This window comes from Ursus maritimus (genome assembly GCF_017311325.1).
Source record: "Ursus maritimus isolate PB19 chromosome X unlocalized genomic scaffold, ASM1731132v1 scaffold_X1, whole genome shotgun sequence".
Taxonomy (NCBI): domain Eukaryota; kingdom Metazoa; phylum Chordata; class Mammalia; order Carnivora; family Ursidae; genus Ursus; species Ursus maritimus.
The window spans coordinates 123,971,111-123,990,859 of NW_024423319.1; the positions used below are offsets into that span (position 1 = coordinate 123,971,111).

The window sequence follows — 19,749 nt, forward strand, 5'->3', positions numbered from 1 at the left end:
ACAACATAGAAAGTGTATTGATGGATATGGTGTAGACGGGTATATGTTGGTCTCCCCAGATCTGATTAAAAGCAGAACCTCCGAGATGGGTGCTGGCCAGGGGTGCGGGGAGGGAGGCATGACGGGGTGGGGCATGGAGGGGTTTTAGGGCAGTGAAACTAGTCTGTAGGACTCCATAGTGGTGCCTACATGTCATTGGACATTTGCCCAAACGCATAGAATGTGCACCCCAAGAAGAAAGTCGAATACACATTAGGTGGTGCGTCTGGGTGTTGATGGTGTGGATGTGGGATCCTCACGTGAACCAACTGCACCGTCTAACGGGGATGCTGATAACGGGGGGAGGGACCGGGAGGGGTGCACGGAGGATCTGCGCCTGCCTCCTCAGGGCCCCGTGAGCCCAAAACTGCTTTCAAAATAGACATCCTATTTAAAAATACTAGGATCGCCTTCCCAGCCCTTCGTGAAGCTACGAGGATGACAAGTTGGACACAAATGAAATGTGAGTCTATACGGTCACGATGAAACTTAACTACATGCCTCACGGTTGAAAAAGGCATGAAAACTCAAAGTCGCGTGCAGGCAGGACGTGTTTGTCCCAAGCTTCCGAGCTGGACTCCCGGTGCTGTTTGCATCGGCCACAGTAAGGGCGCGGGTGGGGGAGAATCGCCCATCCTTTCGGCTCCGCCGAGACAGTTGGCGGCTCTGTTCTGTTTCTGCGCACGTGGGTCAGGTGCCCGCACGACGCACGGGTGATGAAGCCCCGTGGTTGTCGCATTAAACTGCAAAACCCTCATAGGGCATGGGGAGTGGAAATCAAGCCTCCAGATTACCCTCATAGGGGCAGACAGGAGGTGGGAGGTCGTGATCCTGCAGGTGAGGGACCCAAGGAAGGTGAGGGACGGGGACAGGTATGGACCCTGTGGTGGAGGGACCTGGGCAGGTGACGGACTTCAGTGTGAGGGACTCACAGCAGAGGAACCTGGGCAGGTAGGGACCCAGGTAGGTAGGGACCTGGGCAGGTAGGGACCCTGCAAGTGAGAGGGACCTGGACAGGTAGGGGACCCAGGGAGGTGAAGGACCCAGTCAGGTAGGGACCCGGGAAAGGAGAACCAGGGAAGGCAGAGACAGGGACAAGTGAGGCACCCGGCAGTGAGGGCCCTATAGATCAGAAACTGGGCAGGTAGGGACCTCGGCAGGTAGATACCAGGCAGGTAGGGACCCAGGCAGGTAGGGATCTGGGCACGTAGGAACCCTGCAGGTGAGGGACCCAGGGTGAAAATTCACAGGTGAGGGACCCCGAACAGGTAGGACGCTTACAGGTGAAGGACCCTGCAGGAGGGACTCTACAGGTGAGGGACCCTGCAGGTGGGGGAACCTGGGCAGGTAGAGACCTCTGCAGGTAGAGACCCAGGCAGGTAGGGACCTCTGCAGGTGGGGATCTGGGCAGGTAGGAACCCTGCAGGTGAGGGACCTAGGCAGGTAGGGACCTGAACACGGGACCCTGCAGGTGAGGGATACATTGGTGTCTCACACGTGCCCCTCTTTGCACCCCACAGCCGCTGCTACCCCGCACAGCGCCACGCCCAAAGCAAGCTGGGTCTCTTGCACCTTGGTTCACCTACCACCTGCAGAGGCTGCTGGTCGCCCAGGGGAGCCCCGCGGATCGCCAACGCGGGTTGACCCGGGTGGTCAACACGGGACCTGTACAGACACGTTTTCTGGGGCACGCCTCATCAAGAAGCTGCCCGGGCTGGTGGTTCTTCGCTGCAAGCCTCCCGCACTTGCTTTGCCGTGTTTCGGCTTCTTGAGACGGTTTGCACACCTGTGTCTGTAAGGACCCTAGTCGGACGGGGCATCCCTCAGCATCCCTTCCAGGAGGACGCATGCTGCTCTGCCGGCCAAACACAGACTCGCACAAAAGGCCTCCCAGACGACGTGGTCCTCCCAGCTGTCCCAGCTGTCCCACAGGGTGATGGCAGGGGCTTTGCTCAAAGACAGGACCCTCCCATTGTGGGGGAAGCATGTAAGCAGGTGACACGGGGAGTCACGGCCAGCAAGTAGCAAAGGGTCCGTGAGAGGCACCTGTCCCCATGCACATAACTTCAATTCTGCACAAAGTGGGAACGAGGCATTACGAGGCCACCCCGAATCTCACCCAAGCTGGAGCCCTAGTGCTTCCAAGTTGACTTGACCTTCCCGATCCGCGCTCCCCCAAGTGGGAGTGCAGAGGGCCGGGATTATCATGTGGCATATCCGTTTCTGTATCCAGCTTCCTTTTGCTCTTAATTCTTAGGTGTTTGTCCCTCTCCACACACAAATGCAATAACCATCACAGAAATCAACAACCAGCCCGTCTCTGTATAAGACACAGGCTGCCAAAAACGCCCTGTATACACATTTAATCCCTTAAGTAGCCCAGCGTGGTACACGGACACCATTGTGATTTGCATGTGACACCTGCTCTCTGGGATTATTTCTTTAGGATAATTTCTGAAAAGGGGAGACTCGCCCACAAGCTATGTATCTCTTTTAAAATCTCCTATCCCCCCACCCTTTTCTCCTGATATTTTTATAGTTTGTGCTTGGACATGCGTCGCATTTCAATTTGGCGTCTTTTTAACTGATCGTCAGATCCTGCATTTGCTTACAGGAATCCTGCTTATTGGAACACTTCCTGTTCATTTGGTGCCGTCCTGTTTCTGTGGGGGGGATGCTGGCCCAGCCGTGGGACCCGGGCACATCCGGGCTTCCAGGGTCTTGGCGAGAGGACGGTATTAATTTCTCCTCGCGTGGTGTGGTGGCGAAGATTAGAAATGACGAGCCCAGGGCCGTGGAGGGCAGGAGGCGGACTCTGTTGACAGTAATTGCGCACCCCACCTCTGGGCTCTCCGCACCAGTACTTTGGGGGTCAGCACCGAACCCAGATTCTGGTGACTGGAGTAATTGTGTAGCCACGGGCCCGGCACTGGCCGCAGCCGGCTGTAATTACATCTGCATGAGCAGGGGATCCTTTTTCCGCAAGGCCGGAGCTCCTCCGCGGCTCTCCCAAACCCAACCTCCTTATGAACGTGACTTTGTACAATTCTTTGTGCAATTCCCTTTTTCCCATTTTTTCCCCACGGAGCTGCTAGCTCAGGAAAACAAACCAAAACTTTCTATGTAATTAGGATGTTGAACCTAAATCTCCTAAGTTGCACGCCTGCCTCCCCAGATTTTCTTGTTAGAACCAGATGCCTCATCCACCTGATGGGGCTCTGTGTGACTGATGCTCAGTCCATTGTCCAAAAGCCCATCCTTCTCCACTGATCCCGAGGGGAAGGGCTCTGCTTTTCTAAATACCTGCATGTTCCCGTCTTGTTCTGAATTACCCTCTCTGCTCTGGCGATGCCCCCCACCCCAACATGGCTTCGCTTTTCTTAGCCTCCTTCTCATTTTGCCCTGACGCTTTTCCCAGATCAACTTTTAGATGACTTGCGATTTGAAGAAAAGAATTGAGGATGAGGCTGCATCTGCTTATTCATCTCCAATCTCTCTCTGTTTCTACCTTTACGCCGTTGCCAGCTTTACAATAGAACAGAACAGAGAAATAGAACAGGATAGAGTGGAATAGGATAGAGTCCAATAGGATAGAACAAGACAGAATGATAGGATAGATAGGATAGGATAGGATAGGATAGGATAGATAGGATAAGAAGTAGTAAGATAGCATAGCATAGGATAGGACAAGAAAGAATGAGGTAGAGTAAAACAGGCTAGGCTAGATAAAAACAGAAAAGAGTAGGATAGAATAAGAAAGAATAAATAGAAATAACATAGAATTCAATAGGATAGGATAGAATGAAATAGAATAGAATAGAATAGAAGAGTAGAGTAGAATAGAATAGAATAGAATAGAATGAGAAAGGGTAGGATAGAATAGTACAGAATAGAATAAGAAAGAATACAATAGAATAAATCAGAATAGGATAGGAGAGTAGGATAGACTAGACTAGAATAAGAAAGGATAGCGTAGGGTAGGATAAGAAGTAATAAGATAGTATAGCATAGGATAGGACAAGAAAGAATGAGATAGAGTAAAACAGGCTGGGCTAGGATAAAATAGAATGGAATAGGATAGAGTAAGAAAGAATAACATAGAATCCAATAGGATAGGATAAATAGAATAGAATAGAATAGAATAGAATAGAATAGAATAGAATAGAATAGAATAGAAAAGGAAAACAAAAGGGATAGGATAGGATAGGATAGGATAGGATAGGATAGGATAGGATAGGATAGGATAGGATAGGATAGGATAGGATAGGATAGGATAGGATAGGATAGGATAGGATAGGATAGGATAGGATAGGATAGGATAGGATAGAATAGGATAGGATAGGATAGGATAGGATAGGATAGGATAGGATGGGACAGGATGGGATAGGATACGATAACCATCAGAACAAAACTTAATTGGAACGGACTTCTAACTTAATTTAGGAGGGGGACATTGAGATTTTACAGAGTGATATTTTTTGTCTGAGAATAATTTGTCTTTCCTTTCACTTGTGTCTGTCTTGATGCTTTTGATTTTGTGACTTATAAGAAATATATATGTTTGCTGTTCGTCCTGTTTCTGGCACAGAGCTCCTAAAACCCTAGGAATTTCCGGTGAGGAGAGCAGTAGAGTTTTCTTTTGTTACGTGAATGAGGTGGCTTTAGGAAAGCCCCCAAGGTTGGGGCTGGTTGCCAGGGGAACCAACCACGTGATTAGAAGCTTGGCACTTTCTGCCCCACCCCCTGACCTCCAGGGAGAGGAGAGGGGCTGGAGGTTGAGTCAATCCCCAGTGGCCAGTGATTTAATCAATCATGCCTCCCTCTGCGATAAAGCCTCCCTTTGTATAAAATGAAAAGGACAGGGTTCGGAGAGCTTCTGGGTCGGTGAACACGTGGGGGTTTGGGTAGAGAGGTGCACCTGGCGAGGCCAGGGAAGCTCCTTCCCCACACCTGGCCCCATGCATCCATCACTTCATTTGGCTGTTCTGAGCCTTTTATAATAAACCCGTAATCTAATGAGTAACGTGTTTGCCTGGACTCCAAGCAGGAGGTCCTGGGATCCTCCGATCTGTAGCTGGTGGGTCAGAACCACAAGTGACAACCTGGATTTGTGATTGGCATCTGACCTAGGGAGTGAAGGGCGGTCTCGTAGGGCTGATCCCGGGGGATCTGACACCATGTCCAGGTAGATAGGTCAGAACTGAGTTGGATCATAGGACACCCTGATGGTGTCTGTGAATTGCTTGACAGTGTTGGGGGGAAACCCCACATCTTGGAATTGGCGACCAGAATCCTAATGCTTTTCAGGGGTGTTTTATTAATTCTCTGTAAATACCCATGCGTTTCCTATTGCATTTATTCCTAATTGTTTTATGAAGTTTTGATGTTTGTTTCTGTTGCAAATAGGTTTTATTAAGAATACTGCAAACGGTGAATACCGCAAAATACAAGAAACACTTAAAAGTCGTTGATCAGTGAATGCACACGTTGTCACACCACGTCGATGTGCCCACACTTTTCCCCCAATGCACCTGCAAGAACGAACCCCTAACCCACACGTAGCATCAGCTGTTTTCTTGTTTCTCGTTATAAATGTCTCACACGTGTGTGTCTCTGAAATTTAACTTTGCATTCTTTGATCCTTAGGGAAGTAGAATAATATCTGTGATTTGCTTTTTTATTTTTTATCTTTTGCTCAGTAGTTTAGTTACCTGGGGGCAGCTGGAACAAATGACCACAAACCAAATGACTAAAACCACGGATATTCCTCTTTCCCCAGCTCTGGAGACCAGATGTCTGAGATCCAGGCGGGGCAGGACCACTGAGATCCAGGTGGGGCAGGGCTGCTGAGATCCAGGCAGAGCAGGGCTGCTGAGATCTAGGAAGGGCAGGACCACTGAGATCCAGGTGGGGCAGGGCCATGCTCCCTCCTGAGGCTCCAGGGAGGGTCATTCCTGCCTCTTCCAGCTTCTGGGGCTCCAGACATCCCTGGTCTTGTGGCCACGTCCCTCCCATCTCTGCCTCTGTCCTCACGTGGCTTCTCTGTGTCTGTGTCTCCTCTTCTGTCTCTTACAAGGACCCCTGTCCTTGGATTTAGGGCCTCCCTGATCCAGGATGAGCTCATCTCAGATCTTTCACTTACATCTGCAAACACCCTATCCCCAAATAATGTCACATTCACATGTACTAGGAGCTAGGACTAGGACTTTAAGTTGTGTTTTTTTGGGGGGGACCCAATTTAACCCACAACCCTCCATATTAAATGTTTGAAATCCATCCCTGTGGACACGTGGAGAAGTAGATTATTTGATTCTGTCCTCGCGAAGTGTATACTACACGCATATACCACGTGGCTTAGGTCCATCCTCCGGATCAGGAACATCTGGGGTGTTTCCAGTTCTTTGGGCTTTCCAGCACCGTTGCCATAACGGATCCATCATACATCTCCACGTCTGCTTCCGTCCCAGTTTCTCTAGGGAACATGGCAGGCTCTGGCGTGAGAAGGTTCTAGAAGATTGTCTTGTCCACATTTTCTGGAGCATCGTGTTGGGCTTTCAAGGACAGTCTTACCAAAACACGCTCCGCGTGCTGGGAACGCCTCAGGCCTTAAGTCGTTATTGATTCTATCACTGATGTCCTGTTTTTAATACATTTTCAGTCTGTTTCATTTAATTAATTTAATTTCAATTTAATTTTCAAGCCATATTGATTAATGTGTAAATATCACATCCCCCCTTCTTTCTAATATGTAGGTTTCTCTTGAAAATGTTCTTACGTACACTATACAGTTAAATAATAGATGGTGTAGGCAACTCGTATCCTATTTGCCGTTTTGAGGGTGAAACATATAATGTCTCTCTCTTTTATATTTATTAGAATTTGTATATTGTACTTTGTTCTGTACTGTGCTGCGTATCATTCCCTCTTTACTTTTCCTTTGAATGAGGTATGAATGTTGAATTTTACCTAACCAAAACAGAACAGTTCACTACACAGGCAAACTATGGCCCACGGGCTGGCCACATGGTTTTGTCAATAAAGTTTTATTGGCACACATGCTCGTTCATTTACATGTTCTCCGTGTGATAAAAGGCACAGCCGAGTAGTTAGGACAGAGACCAGATGGCCCACAAAGTAAGCACTATTTCCTGTCTGGCCTTTAACAGAAAACACTTTGCTGACTCGGATCTAGAGAGGATGATGTTTTTGTTTGCTTTAACTCCCTTGTTTGGATAACGTGGATCAGGACGTTACTCTAGAATAAATGGCCCCCAATTTCTAGAATGATTCTCGCTGTCATAGAGCATCATTCTCCCGTATGCTAGAGGACTCCGTTCCCAGCCACTTCCTTGATGACTTCTGTATTGATCTTTACCCCAGCGCTGTAGACCCCGTTCTGTGCTACCTTTGTCAAGTTGGGATACTAAAGTTTTGATGATTTGTTTAAAAAAAAAAAAAAAGCCAAAGAATGGGACAATCGAAAGGCTCACTTTTCCCCGTATTTTTTTCTTATGCTTCAGCCTGATGTAACTATCATGACAGCTCTCTGTATTTGAAGACTGGAAATATTAGCGTTTGCAAACTCTCTAGGTTTGGGAATTTTTGGAAGGATAATTCCAACTCAGCTTTCAAATTTTTCTTTAATGCGTATTGCTTTCTTGAGGATTCCTCCCTCTTCCCAAGTCAGTGTTGACAGCTGCGTCCCTTCGATACTTGTCTGTTTTCTTCGACTTTCGGAATTAATGAGGACACTCACCGAACCTCTTCTCGTGGTCTGCCTTCCGTGCCCGCTCCTGGTCCCGCCCGAGCGCCTCTCGTGAAGTCGACCCTGCCCCTGAGCTCCCTCGAGGGCTTAATTACCTTCCTTCCCTTTCAACGTGCCTTCCTACCAACGCGTCGTTGGCTGTCCACTTCACCGAGCAGAGGGATTTCGACATATTTTCTTTCGCCAGGAGAGTGTCCGCACTTGGCGCGCCCCAGACCCGGCCACGAATGCCTGGGGACACGTCGTGCCCACTTGGATTAAACATAACCGCATGGCGGTGTCCGTACAGGAGAGAGAAGATTATGAAAGCTGTCAACTACGTCGTGGAAGAGTATTCATTACCATGGAAATGAAGTAAAAATGCGATAAGGAAACCGAACAAAGTCTGTAGCACAGCGGGGGCTGTGATGTCCTCTTTATAACGATCGCCGTGTGTGCACGTATGACTTACACGGACGCGTTTGTCTTTCTGTTCGTTTATGTCATACAGAGGCGTTATTTTATACCACGAAACCCCCATTGGTGCCTCCCTGGAAAACGTGCACTGGATTGCAAATTCCGAGCCACTCTCCTGGGCGAACCACTTCGCTCCTTGAGAGGAACCAGGAGGCTTATACGTTTGTAAAGACGCGCGGTTTAGCGCGTTCGTAAATGAAGACCGTTCTGCTTGCCTCTGCTCTGTCAGGCTCTGTGCAAGTGTAGACGAAGCTTTTCAGAGGGTGTCCGAGTGTAGACGAAGCTTTTCAGAGGGTGTGAGACCCAGTGAAGCCAGTGCTGATGCAGAAAACCTGCATCTCTCAAGTGTTGGGGCCGTTGCATTGGGATGTCATCCGTATCCTCCTGCCTTACTGCCTCGGGATCCGTGGATACCACGAAAAAGCTTGATTCTCAGTGTTGGGTGCGTTGTGACCCCTGTGCGGAGCTCATGTCAGACAATGCCAGGCCTCTTCGAAATCACCGTATACACCGGTCTCCAACTACAAAGGATCAAATTGCCAGTGTAGAACGTGCCCACATTACAACCACCGATATGAATAGCGATGGTTGGTTCTCTTTAATGTGCATTTGAATCAACCCACTCACGGGGTCATTGGATTGCTTTTTGATGGATGAGTCAGGAGGGTCGCACGCTTAATTAATCAACTCAAGGACACACGTCCAGGGATCCCTCTCCCCACCTCTGCATCATCAGCTTCTCTCCATCATTCATCAGCATGCAAGCACACTGAATTAACAACAACCTTCAGTGGACCTTCTGTCATGCCGTAGGGACCTACCACCATGACTCTTCCACCCTGGAATGTAGGAGATCCCAGATGATCCAGAGGAGCCCCGTGTCATCACAGGAGTCCTCATAAGAGAGAGGACGGAGGGTCAGAGTAGGACAAGGACAGGGGACAAAGAGACAGACTCTCGCCTGGAGCGTCCAGCAGGAACACAGCTCCTGCCAACCCCTGGGTTTTAGCCCATTGAAATTCATTTTAGACTTCTGACCTCGTAGAATTTTAAGGGGATGAATCCGTGCTGTATTAAGCCACCAGGTTTGTGATCATTCACTAAGAACGGCCAAAGGAAACTCTTGCGTTCATCTTCCTTGGATCGCAGCTGTCAAGACTGCTGTCTTGTGTCTTTGCCCAGCGTGTTGGCCCCAGCTGCTTCCCTGTAAAGCAGGTGGGATAAGCCCCACCTCACAGGTATATCATGAAGATTACATCAAATCAGGTGGGCTCCCACAGGAGGCTTGGAGCGGGGAGTCAGTGCATGTTGTCCGTTCAGGCTGATGACATCTCCTGCACCCCTCCAGGCGTAGGGTCATCAAACTGATCACTGGGGCATCGGGGGCGGGGGGCATGTCCCATAGTTGCACCCAGGACTACAGGAACTCTACTAGTTATCACGTGGTTTGACTTTGAGCGTTTTCATGAATGACAAAAGGACAAATATGGTGGCAGTAGTCTGCCCTAGTGTTGGGGGCAGGAGGAGAAGACTTTCTGGGGATGGAGCTTTGAACGTGGATTGAAGGCTAGGCCAGGGTCCGTGAGCAATGCTGGAACTACATGTGATAGAGAACACCCTGGGGGGTGGTCAGACTGACACCACCTGCTTCTTTGCTGTGTCCCGCATCTGAACTCAAGACTGAGAAATGATCTGAGCTACTTGTGACTCACTTCTCCCAAGAGCAGCTGTCCCCAGCCCTATTGCAGGCATACAAGGAGAGAAGCTTATCATGTGTTAGAAGCAATGGCCACCTTGGGATGTTAGGGCTGGGTGCCCGTTGAGAAATGTCAGTGAGGAGGTAACAGGATCAGACCCGTCCAGCCTACAAACCATCCGATGGACTGCAGGACATGGGGGCGCCTGGGGTCTGCTTACAGACCATTGCACTGGTGGAGGTGATACTGGACGTGGTGGAGAGGATGAGAACTCTTTCCGAACGCTAGTCCAGAGGTAAAATCAAGACAAGTTGACTGGTTGACCCTGGGATGTGAATAAATAAAGACTCAAGGATAATTCTGGGGTTTCTCATGCAGGAAAGTGAGGGTAATGGCAGTGTCTATCCAAGAGATGGGGTGATGGGAAATGCCCAGCTGGGGATTTGGGGATGCTTGACCTGGAGGTGGGTAAGTAGGGTCTCGACTTCCAGATGCCAACTGGGCTGCCATGAATGTGTCGGTGGCTCAGGGGAGAGCAGAGTCAGGCTTCCATTTCAAAGATGAAGACAGGGAAGGAGAAGAGAAAGGAAGCCATAGGCATGGGGGATGGGCCCAAAGGGAGGCGGATTAAGGACCAAGATGGAGAGGGCTGGGGTCTCTGGAAGAACCAAGATCTGGCCACCCCTTCCTTCTCCTTCCCACCCTCTGCAATGCCCCTCGCTTTGGTAATTTGTTAATTCTGGATAATAATATCTCATAAGATTGTTGTGAAAATTGCTAACATAATATATGTGACAGCATTTCCAAAACTGTAAAGCCCTATGTAATTATGTAATTATAAGGCATTCATGTTTCCCTCCAACCATACATTGCTTGCAGCTCTATTTAGCACGCTTCAAATCCCATCCTCTTTCTACCGAGTGTGCTTCGTATTTTATTATTTTTTTTTCACGTGCTTGTGCCCAACTGTCAACCACAGCCCCTGCCTGTTGTCAGCCCCGCAGCGATGGCGGTTATTTTCAAAATTGCCTTTCTTTGCCCCGAGAGCCCACAAAACATTGGTGAGCATTTAATAAACATTTGTTGTCCTGCATTGAACTGAAACAGGGTGCACAGCTTCCAGCTCCAGCTGTGGCTTCACGCAGAGAAAACCTTTAACTATAAATACACGGAGCCCTCTTCCCTGGTCTCCCAGCGGGCATCTGGTTCTTTAGTGATCCTCCTGTCTCTGATAAAAGCGACACGACCACTCTTGGGTTTGGTTTCACATTTTAGACATCTTATAAGTCTTTAGGGATAATCTTTTTTTTTACATTTTTTTTGCAAGCGATAGATAAAATGGGATATGTTATTTATGCCAGTGGAAGCATTGTTTAGAGGACCTTCTTATCTATTCAGAAGCTGACTGATTTTTCTGCACCCAGCACCCAGGAGACGAACTTTGTCGTCGTAGGAATGAGCTGGAGGCTAGCTCATCTCAACGACAGCTGCACAGGGGCCGATAATCAAATTTTGCTGGGGGCGGGGGTGATAGATCTGCAGGTGAACCATTTGATGCTGGTCTTCTGTTCTTGGTTTTCCTTGAGGCCAGAGAGAACCAGAGCCGATTTGGGTCTTTCTGCATATCTGTTCTTAATTAGGTACTTTCCAGTTTGCCTCCATGGTGCTCATCATCATGGACCCGAATTCCCAGACATTTCGGACACAGCCGAGTACCTGGGTCCCAGGTACATTCCTAGAGGAGACAATTCCTACAGACGAATGAAACAAAACAAAAACAAACAGCGAGTAAGTTGTGGAATTCCGTGCTCAGCTTAGGAAAAGACTCCAGTAGGGGAGCGTGGTTATAGACACCAGCACAGAACGTCCATGTTCTTGTTAAAGAGCAGCGTGGAATGTCAGCAGTTGTGTTCCTATTGATTCCCTTTGGCAAATTAAGCTAGAGGTTCTGCCTCATTGACCCGTTCTGGTTGGCGATCATTAGCGTGTTGGAGTTTCATGAGCCTGGAGCGCTCAGCAGGTCATGGGCTCCACTGAGCTTCTGTAGGACGTGGAGTTCCATCGCCGAATGACCCGAGCAGTGATCCCAGGAAAGAAGAAAGGATTAGTAACTCTTTGCTGGGAATGAACATCCCCAGGCTTCAGCTTATTAGTCATGAAATATCATCTACATGTTCCCCATGCAAGGACGGACTGTAGAGGTCGTAGGAGAGGAAGCCTTTTCATCTTGCCTTTTTGCCAACATGGCGTCCCTCCATGAAGCGTTGATTAGCAAGGGAGAATCACAGTGCAAAAGATCTTTGAGAGCGGCAGGGCTTTATGCCGGCCCCATTAGCAGTCAACCCACGTGGTTTTCTTTGTCAGTGTGTATGTGTGGTGGCTCCCTGGGGACATCCAGCCTATGACCTGGTGCCCAGCCAGTGGTGGATTACTGTACCACAAGGCACAGGTGCAAGACGTCACGTCATAAGAACACAAAACAAATAGAAACAAAAGGAAACGTGAGCGTGGAAAGAAGTAGGAAAGCAAGTGTAAGGTGCGGGGGTTTCTCGTGCTCCCGCTGAAGGTGATTTCACGTCCACTATGACTGGTGTGCAGGGTTCTAGCTCAAAGAGATTCAGGGGGAAAAATGGGTGGTTGTTTCCACTTTGTGGTTTTTTTTTCGGAACCTAGAACACAGCCTCATTCAAATATAGATCGTGGTGTTGGGACATGTGTTCAACAGCTCGGGCGGCTTTAACGGAATCCCACACACCGGGAAGGTTTGAACAACAGGTCCTTATTCTTCATAGTCTGCAGGCTGGAAATCTGAGATCCAGGCGTGGCCAGCATTAGTTTCTCCTGAGACCTCTCTGGTGGACATGCATGGCCATCTGCCTGTGTCCTCACGTGATGGAGAGAGGAAGAGTTCTGGTGTCTCCTCCTCTTCTTGTAAGGACACCAGTCCCGTCATGGGGGCTCCCACCCTCATGACCTCATGGCACCCTAATCACCTCCATAAGGCTCCACCTGCTAATACCATCCCATTGAGAGTTAGGGCTTCCACATATGAAATGGGGGGCAGGGGGGCGTGCACAGTCTATAACAGGACATATGTATTCGCCAGAGGCATATTTAAGAAGCATCTCCTGCCTGTCGGGGTCTTTGCTGGTCGTAGGTCTATCTGGCAGAATCTGAGCATGTCCCCCCCCACACACATAACTCTGAATGCAGCAAATCAGTAGTTCCCTAGACAAGGGGTGTGCACACAGCTCGTTCCTGGGATGGACACGCGGCTGCCAGAGCTAGGTGTCATGGCAGCCCTCCACAGGCTAGCACTCCCACTCAGATAGGAGAAATTGTTTGGATATTGAATTAGTCTGCCCGGGCTGCCGTGACAACGTACCACAGACGCGGTGGCTTCAACAACAGACATTCATTGTCTCTCAGTCCTGGAGGGTGGGAGTCTGAGATCCAGGTGGGGCTGAGGCTGGTGCCTCCTGAGTCCTCTCTCCTTGGTGTGTAGACCCCGTCTTCTCCCTGTGTCCTCACGTGGTCATCCCTCTGTATGTGACTGTGTCCTCATCTCTTCTTATAAGAACACAAGCCCTATTGGGTCAGGGTCCACATGAACAACCTCATTTTACCTTAATCCCCTCTTTAAAGACCCCCGCTTCCAAATACAGCCCCATTCTGAGGTCCTGGGGGTGACACCTTCAACATACGTATTTGTGGGAACGCAATCCAGCTCATTCCAGGCATTCTGGTAGATGTTCAGCCTTCCAGCTCACCAGGAAGGCTGCTGCCCAGACAGAGGCAGGAGCTGTGCCCATGCACATTCCCCCCTCTGGTTAAGCAGCTGTGGTGGCTCTCTCCCTGCTTGAGATGTTTCCTGCTGCAAGAGCTCACTTGGACTCAGAAGTTTCCCCAAACCCACTCTCCCGCCTGCATTTCCCAGCCTCTAGAATCATCTTTTGGAGAAGTCAGCACATGCTATGGGTGAGGATGTTGACCGGAGAGCTGGTGGCCCTGGGTTCAAATCCCAGCGCCTCCACCCACCAGCTGTGTGTTGTGGGGAAAAGACTAGTCTTCTCTGAGCCTCAGGTCCTCATCTGTAAAATGGGTGCTAGTGTTTGGCACAATGCCCAGCACACAGTATGGTCACCCCCGTTGTGCTGATAGTTTATCATGTGAGCACGTGTGTGTGTGCATGTGGGTCTGTGAGCACATGTGCATGCATGTGGACGAGTAGTGTGGGTGCGTGTGAGCATGTGTATATGTGCATGTTTATACGCACACATGGGTATCTCAACATTTATCATGACACCCACCCTTGTACGCGGGCACGACCTATAATAGCTCTGATGGGTGATGATTAGGATGTGATATGAGATGTAATGAGAAATAAATGAATAAAACCATCTATTTCGTGAGCTGTCACAACATTTAGGAATTAAAGAATACAAATGAAGTCTCATTTCCGTCTTCATTATAAGCCCAAGGCTTTGAAATGGTCTACAAACGATCAGCGGTTGCTTTTTTAAACGTAGCATCTATCATGTATTTAAGCACATGATAGTTGGGTAAGTGGATGTGATTAATTCTCCACAAGATGTATTAGAGCCAAGAAACAGCTCTTTCTTTGTCTGTCAGGACAGCCGGGTGCTCAGGGCCAGCTTGGGTGACTGTGCGTGTGTCTATGTGTAAATGTGTGTACAGATACGTGAGAGTGCATGTGTGCGTCCATGTGTGTGCATATGAGTACATGTGTGTGTCCACAGAGCATATGCATGTGCATGAGTATGTGTCTGTGTGTGCGTGTGAGTATGTATGTATGGGATGCTGAGTATATGTGTGTGCATGTGAACGTATGAGTGCGCCTGAGTATATATGTACATATGAATGTATGTATGCATATGGGTGTGAGTATATGCGTGTGCATGTGAGTATATATGAGTGTGCAAGAGTATGTATGTATATATGTGAATGTGTGTATGTATATGGGTGTGAGTATATGCGTGTGCATGTGAGTGAGTGTGCAAGAGTATGTATGTATATATGTGAATGTATGTGGGTGTGAGTATATGTGTGTCCATGTGAGTATATGAGTGTGCAAGAGTATGTATGTATATATGTGAATGTGTATATGTATGTGGGTGTGAGTATATGCGTCTGCATGTGAGTTTATGAGTGTGCCTGAGTATATATGTATATGTGTGAATGTATGTATGTATATGGATGTGAGTACATGTGTGTCCATGTGAGTATATGAGTGTGCAAGAGTATGTATGTATATATGTGAATGTATGTATGTGGATGTGAGTATATGTGTGTGCATGTGAGTATATGAGTGTGCAAGAGTATATATGTATATGTGTGAATGTATGTATGTGGGTGTGAGTATATGTGTGCGTGTGAGTATATGAGTGTCATGGGAGTACATGTGAATACATGTGTGCATGAGAGTTTATATGTATGATTGTGAATGTGCATGTGTGCATGGAACTATTGTGTGCATATAAGTGTGTGTGCCTGGGAATGTATGTGTGTGCATGGGAGCATGTGTGTGTGCACACAGCTCGCAGCTGAAAATCCAGGTGTCACTTCTGACTCTCCAAAGCTCCACTGCTAATAACCTACCATTGCCTAGAAGCCTGACTCATGCCATAAACAGTAGATTAACCCATATTTTGTACATTGCATGTGTTATATACTGGATTCGCACAATGGGGTAAGCTGGAGAAAGGAAACGCGGTTAAGAAAATCCTAAGGAAGAGAAAACACATTTACGGGACTGTGCTACATTTATCGAAAAAATCCTCATCTAAGCAGACCCGTGCAGTTCAAGTCTGTGTTGTGCAGGGTCAGCTGTATAGACTTACAAAGGCACATAGGAGGGTCCAGAGTGGACGGAGCGGATTGAGCAATTTCCACAAGTTGATTAAACAAGATAAGATCCTGAAAAAATCTTTATCCTGACAATAAAAAGAGAAGGGGAAATCCTGCTGGTTTCTGGATCTGGAACCATAGCCCCGGATGGAGGTGCTTTGGTTCCCACCATTTCCAATGTCTTGAGCTCCTCCTGGTTTGCCGGCACCCACTGACCACACCAACCCACTGACCACGCCAGCTCCCACCCCAAAATGCAGGGTGTCTCGTGTTCCCACATCGCCGCCTTCCGCCAGAGCCAGTTCTCCAGTCCTCACGTGTCTCCTCTGTGTTTCAAGCTTCTAGTGGGACCTTGCTTTCCCCCTAAGCAGTGACCATAGCCTGGGAATGCTTCCATCCCCATGGGAAGCTCACTGTGCTGCCTCGACGCCAGGAACCTTTCTGCAAGGTGGTCACGTTTCACCCAGTTGCCAGTTAGTGTTGCTTAAACTCAGAGGCTCAGCCTTCATCCGCTCTGAGCCAGTTAATACGCATTTTGGGTTCATCAGGAGTTGCAGAACTTGACGGTCCACATAAAGGATTTTAATATGCATTTTTGCCTATGGAAATGGATTAACCCATCAGCTCGGCTAGGTTGTCCACGTGGCTTTCTGCTGGAGTGTCCTGACCCAGGTGATAAGCGTGCTGTGTCTTAGCCAACAGCATCGGTGGGGGTCCTGAGAATCCCATGCACTCTGCTCTGAAAGCTGATGCATCCTGGCCTTCTTCCTTCTCCCCACAGACCCCAGATGAGGGAGCCTGGACGTCCGTCTACGCAGCAGTCACCCCAGACCTGGAAGGAATTGGTGGCCGCTACCTTTATAACGAGAAAGAGACCAAGTCTCTCGCGGTCACGTATGACCTAGATCTTCAAAGAGAACTGTGGGCCAGGAGTTGCCAGATGACCGGCATCACTGATGTGACCCAGGACACCTTTTCGGGGTAGCTGCCACGTGGGGGAAGACCTTGCCTTCAGTCCACCAAACACAGGTCTGTGACAGATCCCCGTGTCTGCATTTTTCCTAGCTGCCTGCCTTCAGGGCTATGTCCCCAAAGGTCTCCGGTCTGCTGTCCTGCCTTTGCAGGAAGTCAAGGACCAAAAGGAACATTGAATGTAATTCCCAAGTAGGTGGTCCTGAGCCATAAATTGTGTGCCAGATTGCTACAAGTGCCATGAACAATTAAATGCTGCCCAACCCAATTGTGCAGTCTTCCTTGTTTAGCACAGGGCAGGGACCAGGTTTAGGGAGACACATGCCAGGTAAGCAGGCACTTGCAAGGGGGCATGAACCATTGGGGCTGTAGAGGGTTTGGGGTCCACTGTGTGCTCTGTTCTTGCACTCACCCATTGTTCCAGACACCCAGCTTTGACTCATGGGTCCGTGAAACAGAGAGACATGAGCCTTCCTCGGTGTGTTGGGTCAGGGCTCAGGTGACAACCCATATTCTACTCCACACTTTGAGAGTGACCTGGTCCTGGGTGCTACCTGTAGCCCTCAGAGCTGCTCTCATGAGCTCAAGCCTGTGGGTCATGGGAATATAACCAGATGTGTCAGGGATCCTGTACAACAGGTGGGAGGAGAGCGTCCTGGGCAGCATTCCCTGTATGGTTCTCTAGGACAGGACGCGAGGGGTCTGGTCAGCACTCACCATGGAGTTCTGTAGGACAGGGAGGAGGAGAGGGGTCTGGATGGCACTCACCATGGAGTTCTGTAGGACAGGGAGGAGGGAAGGGTCTGCACAGCACTCACCATGGGTTTCTGCAGGACAGACACAAGAGAGGGGTCTGGTCGGCACTCCCCATGGGGCTCTGTAGGACAGGGAAGAGGAGAGGGGTCTGGTCGACACCATCATGGGTTTCTGTAGGACAGGGATGAGAGAGGGATCTGATGGCACTCCCCATGCGGTTCTATAGGACTGGAATGAAGAGAAGGGTCTGTAATCACTCCGTACGACATCCTGTGGGATAGGGAAAGGTGTTCCTGACTTCACTCACTATTTGTTTTGGGCAAGGGGTAAAGGAATGGGCCCTGATTTCCCCCTCACCATCACATTGCCACACATGACCTTCTCCTGGGTTGTTCCCCATTCAGAATGTCAGTTAACATTTCTCTCGGCATCCTTCCTAGAGACATCTGCAGGGCCCGGTTTCTCCGTAAACCATGATACTGAAGTGGCCATAAACATAGTTGTTGCCCAGTCATGGGTGTTGTTCACAGTTCATCAGAGCCCACCTGAGCTGGACGTTTTCTTCTCGTTCCTCCCATATCTGTAGGCACAGGCAGCTCGTCTGCCAGGAACATGAAGGGTGGTCCCTGCACTGGCAGTCGGACAGAGGTGGAAGGTCTTTGGGGTTGTACCCAGTTGGTGTCTCTAGGAGTTGAATTATGACCCCCTCCAAAAGATATCTTCACATGCTCACCCCCCAGAACCTATGCATATGATTCTACATGGAGAGATTATCTTTGCGATGGGATCAAGATCTTAGGATGAGGAGATCATCCTGGCTTATCTAGATACACTCAGTGTAATCACAAGTTTCCATATCAGAACAGGTAGAGGGAGATTTGATTATAAAATAGGAAGAGGTCATGTGACCATGGAGACAGAGGCATGAGGGACGCGACCACAAACACAGGGACACCTAGAGCCCCCAGAAGTGGGAAGAGGCAGGAAGGACTTTCCCCTGGAACCTCTGGAGGGAGCACAGCCCTGCCCCACCTGGATCTCAGCAGCCGTGTCCCACCTGGATCTCAGCCCTGCCCCACCTGGATGTCATACTTCTGGTCTTCAGAGTTGGGGGAGGATGAATTGCTGTGGTTTTTAAGCCACCAACAGATTGATGGGAATTTGTTACAGGAAACTCCTACAGTTCCTTATGGTTCTGAACATCTCCCACAGTTTACCGGGCACCATCTTTGACTTCAGGGTTCACCCTTACTCAGCCACCAGTCGGGCAAGGAAAGCTCAGTCCTCTCTCTGAGGATATTCTCAAATTCCAACATGGACAGACAAGCCACTTGAAAATGCAATGGAAAGGACATTGTGTGTGTGATGCTGGACTGCACTCTGAATTTTCAGAACAGTGACCGCTGGTCACCTGACGATCCAGTCCCTCAACTGACAGAATCTCACCGAGGACCCAAACCTGATGTCATCTCTGGGTACATGCGTGCTTTGGAATCACAGCCAGCAGCTCTTTGAGTGTGGGGTTCACACTGGACTCAGGGACAGATGCTTTATAGATTGCCTCGTGGTTGTTCCAGGATGGATGCAATGGCACCATGAAGCAATTTAAGAATCTGCTCTCCTTCTGGAATGGAGCATGATTTAATGGGAATTTTCAACCGAGTTCAATACCCAACCTGAGCCAGACATAATCAGATTGCAACTTCCAGCCCTGAGTGCTGGCACCTCGTCACACTGCTCAGATGGTCTACGAAAGCCCTAGAGCCCAGACTGATGTCCTTTACAACTAGAATCATGGTCAAGATGTGCCTCATCTGATTTTCTGAACAGCCAGGACTCTGCCCCAAAAAGCAGAATCTTGAATTCTGGAAGACGCCACCCTTGGAGCCAAAGACCGTACTACAGCTTGAGGCCGTCGTAAACATATGCCAGTGACTGTTATCGTTATCACAAAGGGACTTTCCAAGTAAAGGCTCAGGATGGCATGGTAGGATGGCTCCGGGCCAAGCCGACATCCTCCATCACTGAGAAAACAAGCACGCCAGGATTTGACAGATGCCACAATCCCCAAGCTGCGAAGATGCGTTCCAAGAGCAATTTGAACCTTGTAGGACCCTGGCCTCAGATTGTTCCTCCTTGTTACATGACAGCCCTTATGTTGCTGTTCCTCCCTGGTTGAGAGAGAGAGAGAGACAG

General features: G+C 49.0%; 1 protein-coding gene across 1 annotated transcript in view; it reads left to right on the forward strand.

The window, feature by feature from the left end:
- Nucleotides 1-17,065, forward strand: part of DHRSX (dehydrogenase/reductase X-linked) — a 141,440-nt gene extending 124,375 nt beyond the window's left edge. Inside the window, 6 exon segments of the mRNA XM_040635035.1 lie at nt 1,560-1,608; nt 1,611-1,664; nt 1,666-1,730; nt 7,787-7,808; nt 8,843-8,863; nt 16,607-17,065. Of these exon segments, the coding sequence (XP_040490969.1) occupies nt 1,560-1,608; nt 1,611-1,664; nt 1,666-1,730; nt 7,787-7,808; nt 8,843-8,863; nt 16,607-16,810 (415 nt within the window). The 3' untranslated portion in view covers nt 16,811-17,065.
- The last annotated feature ends 2,684 nt before the right edge of the window (nt 17,066-19,749 follow it).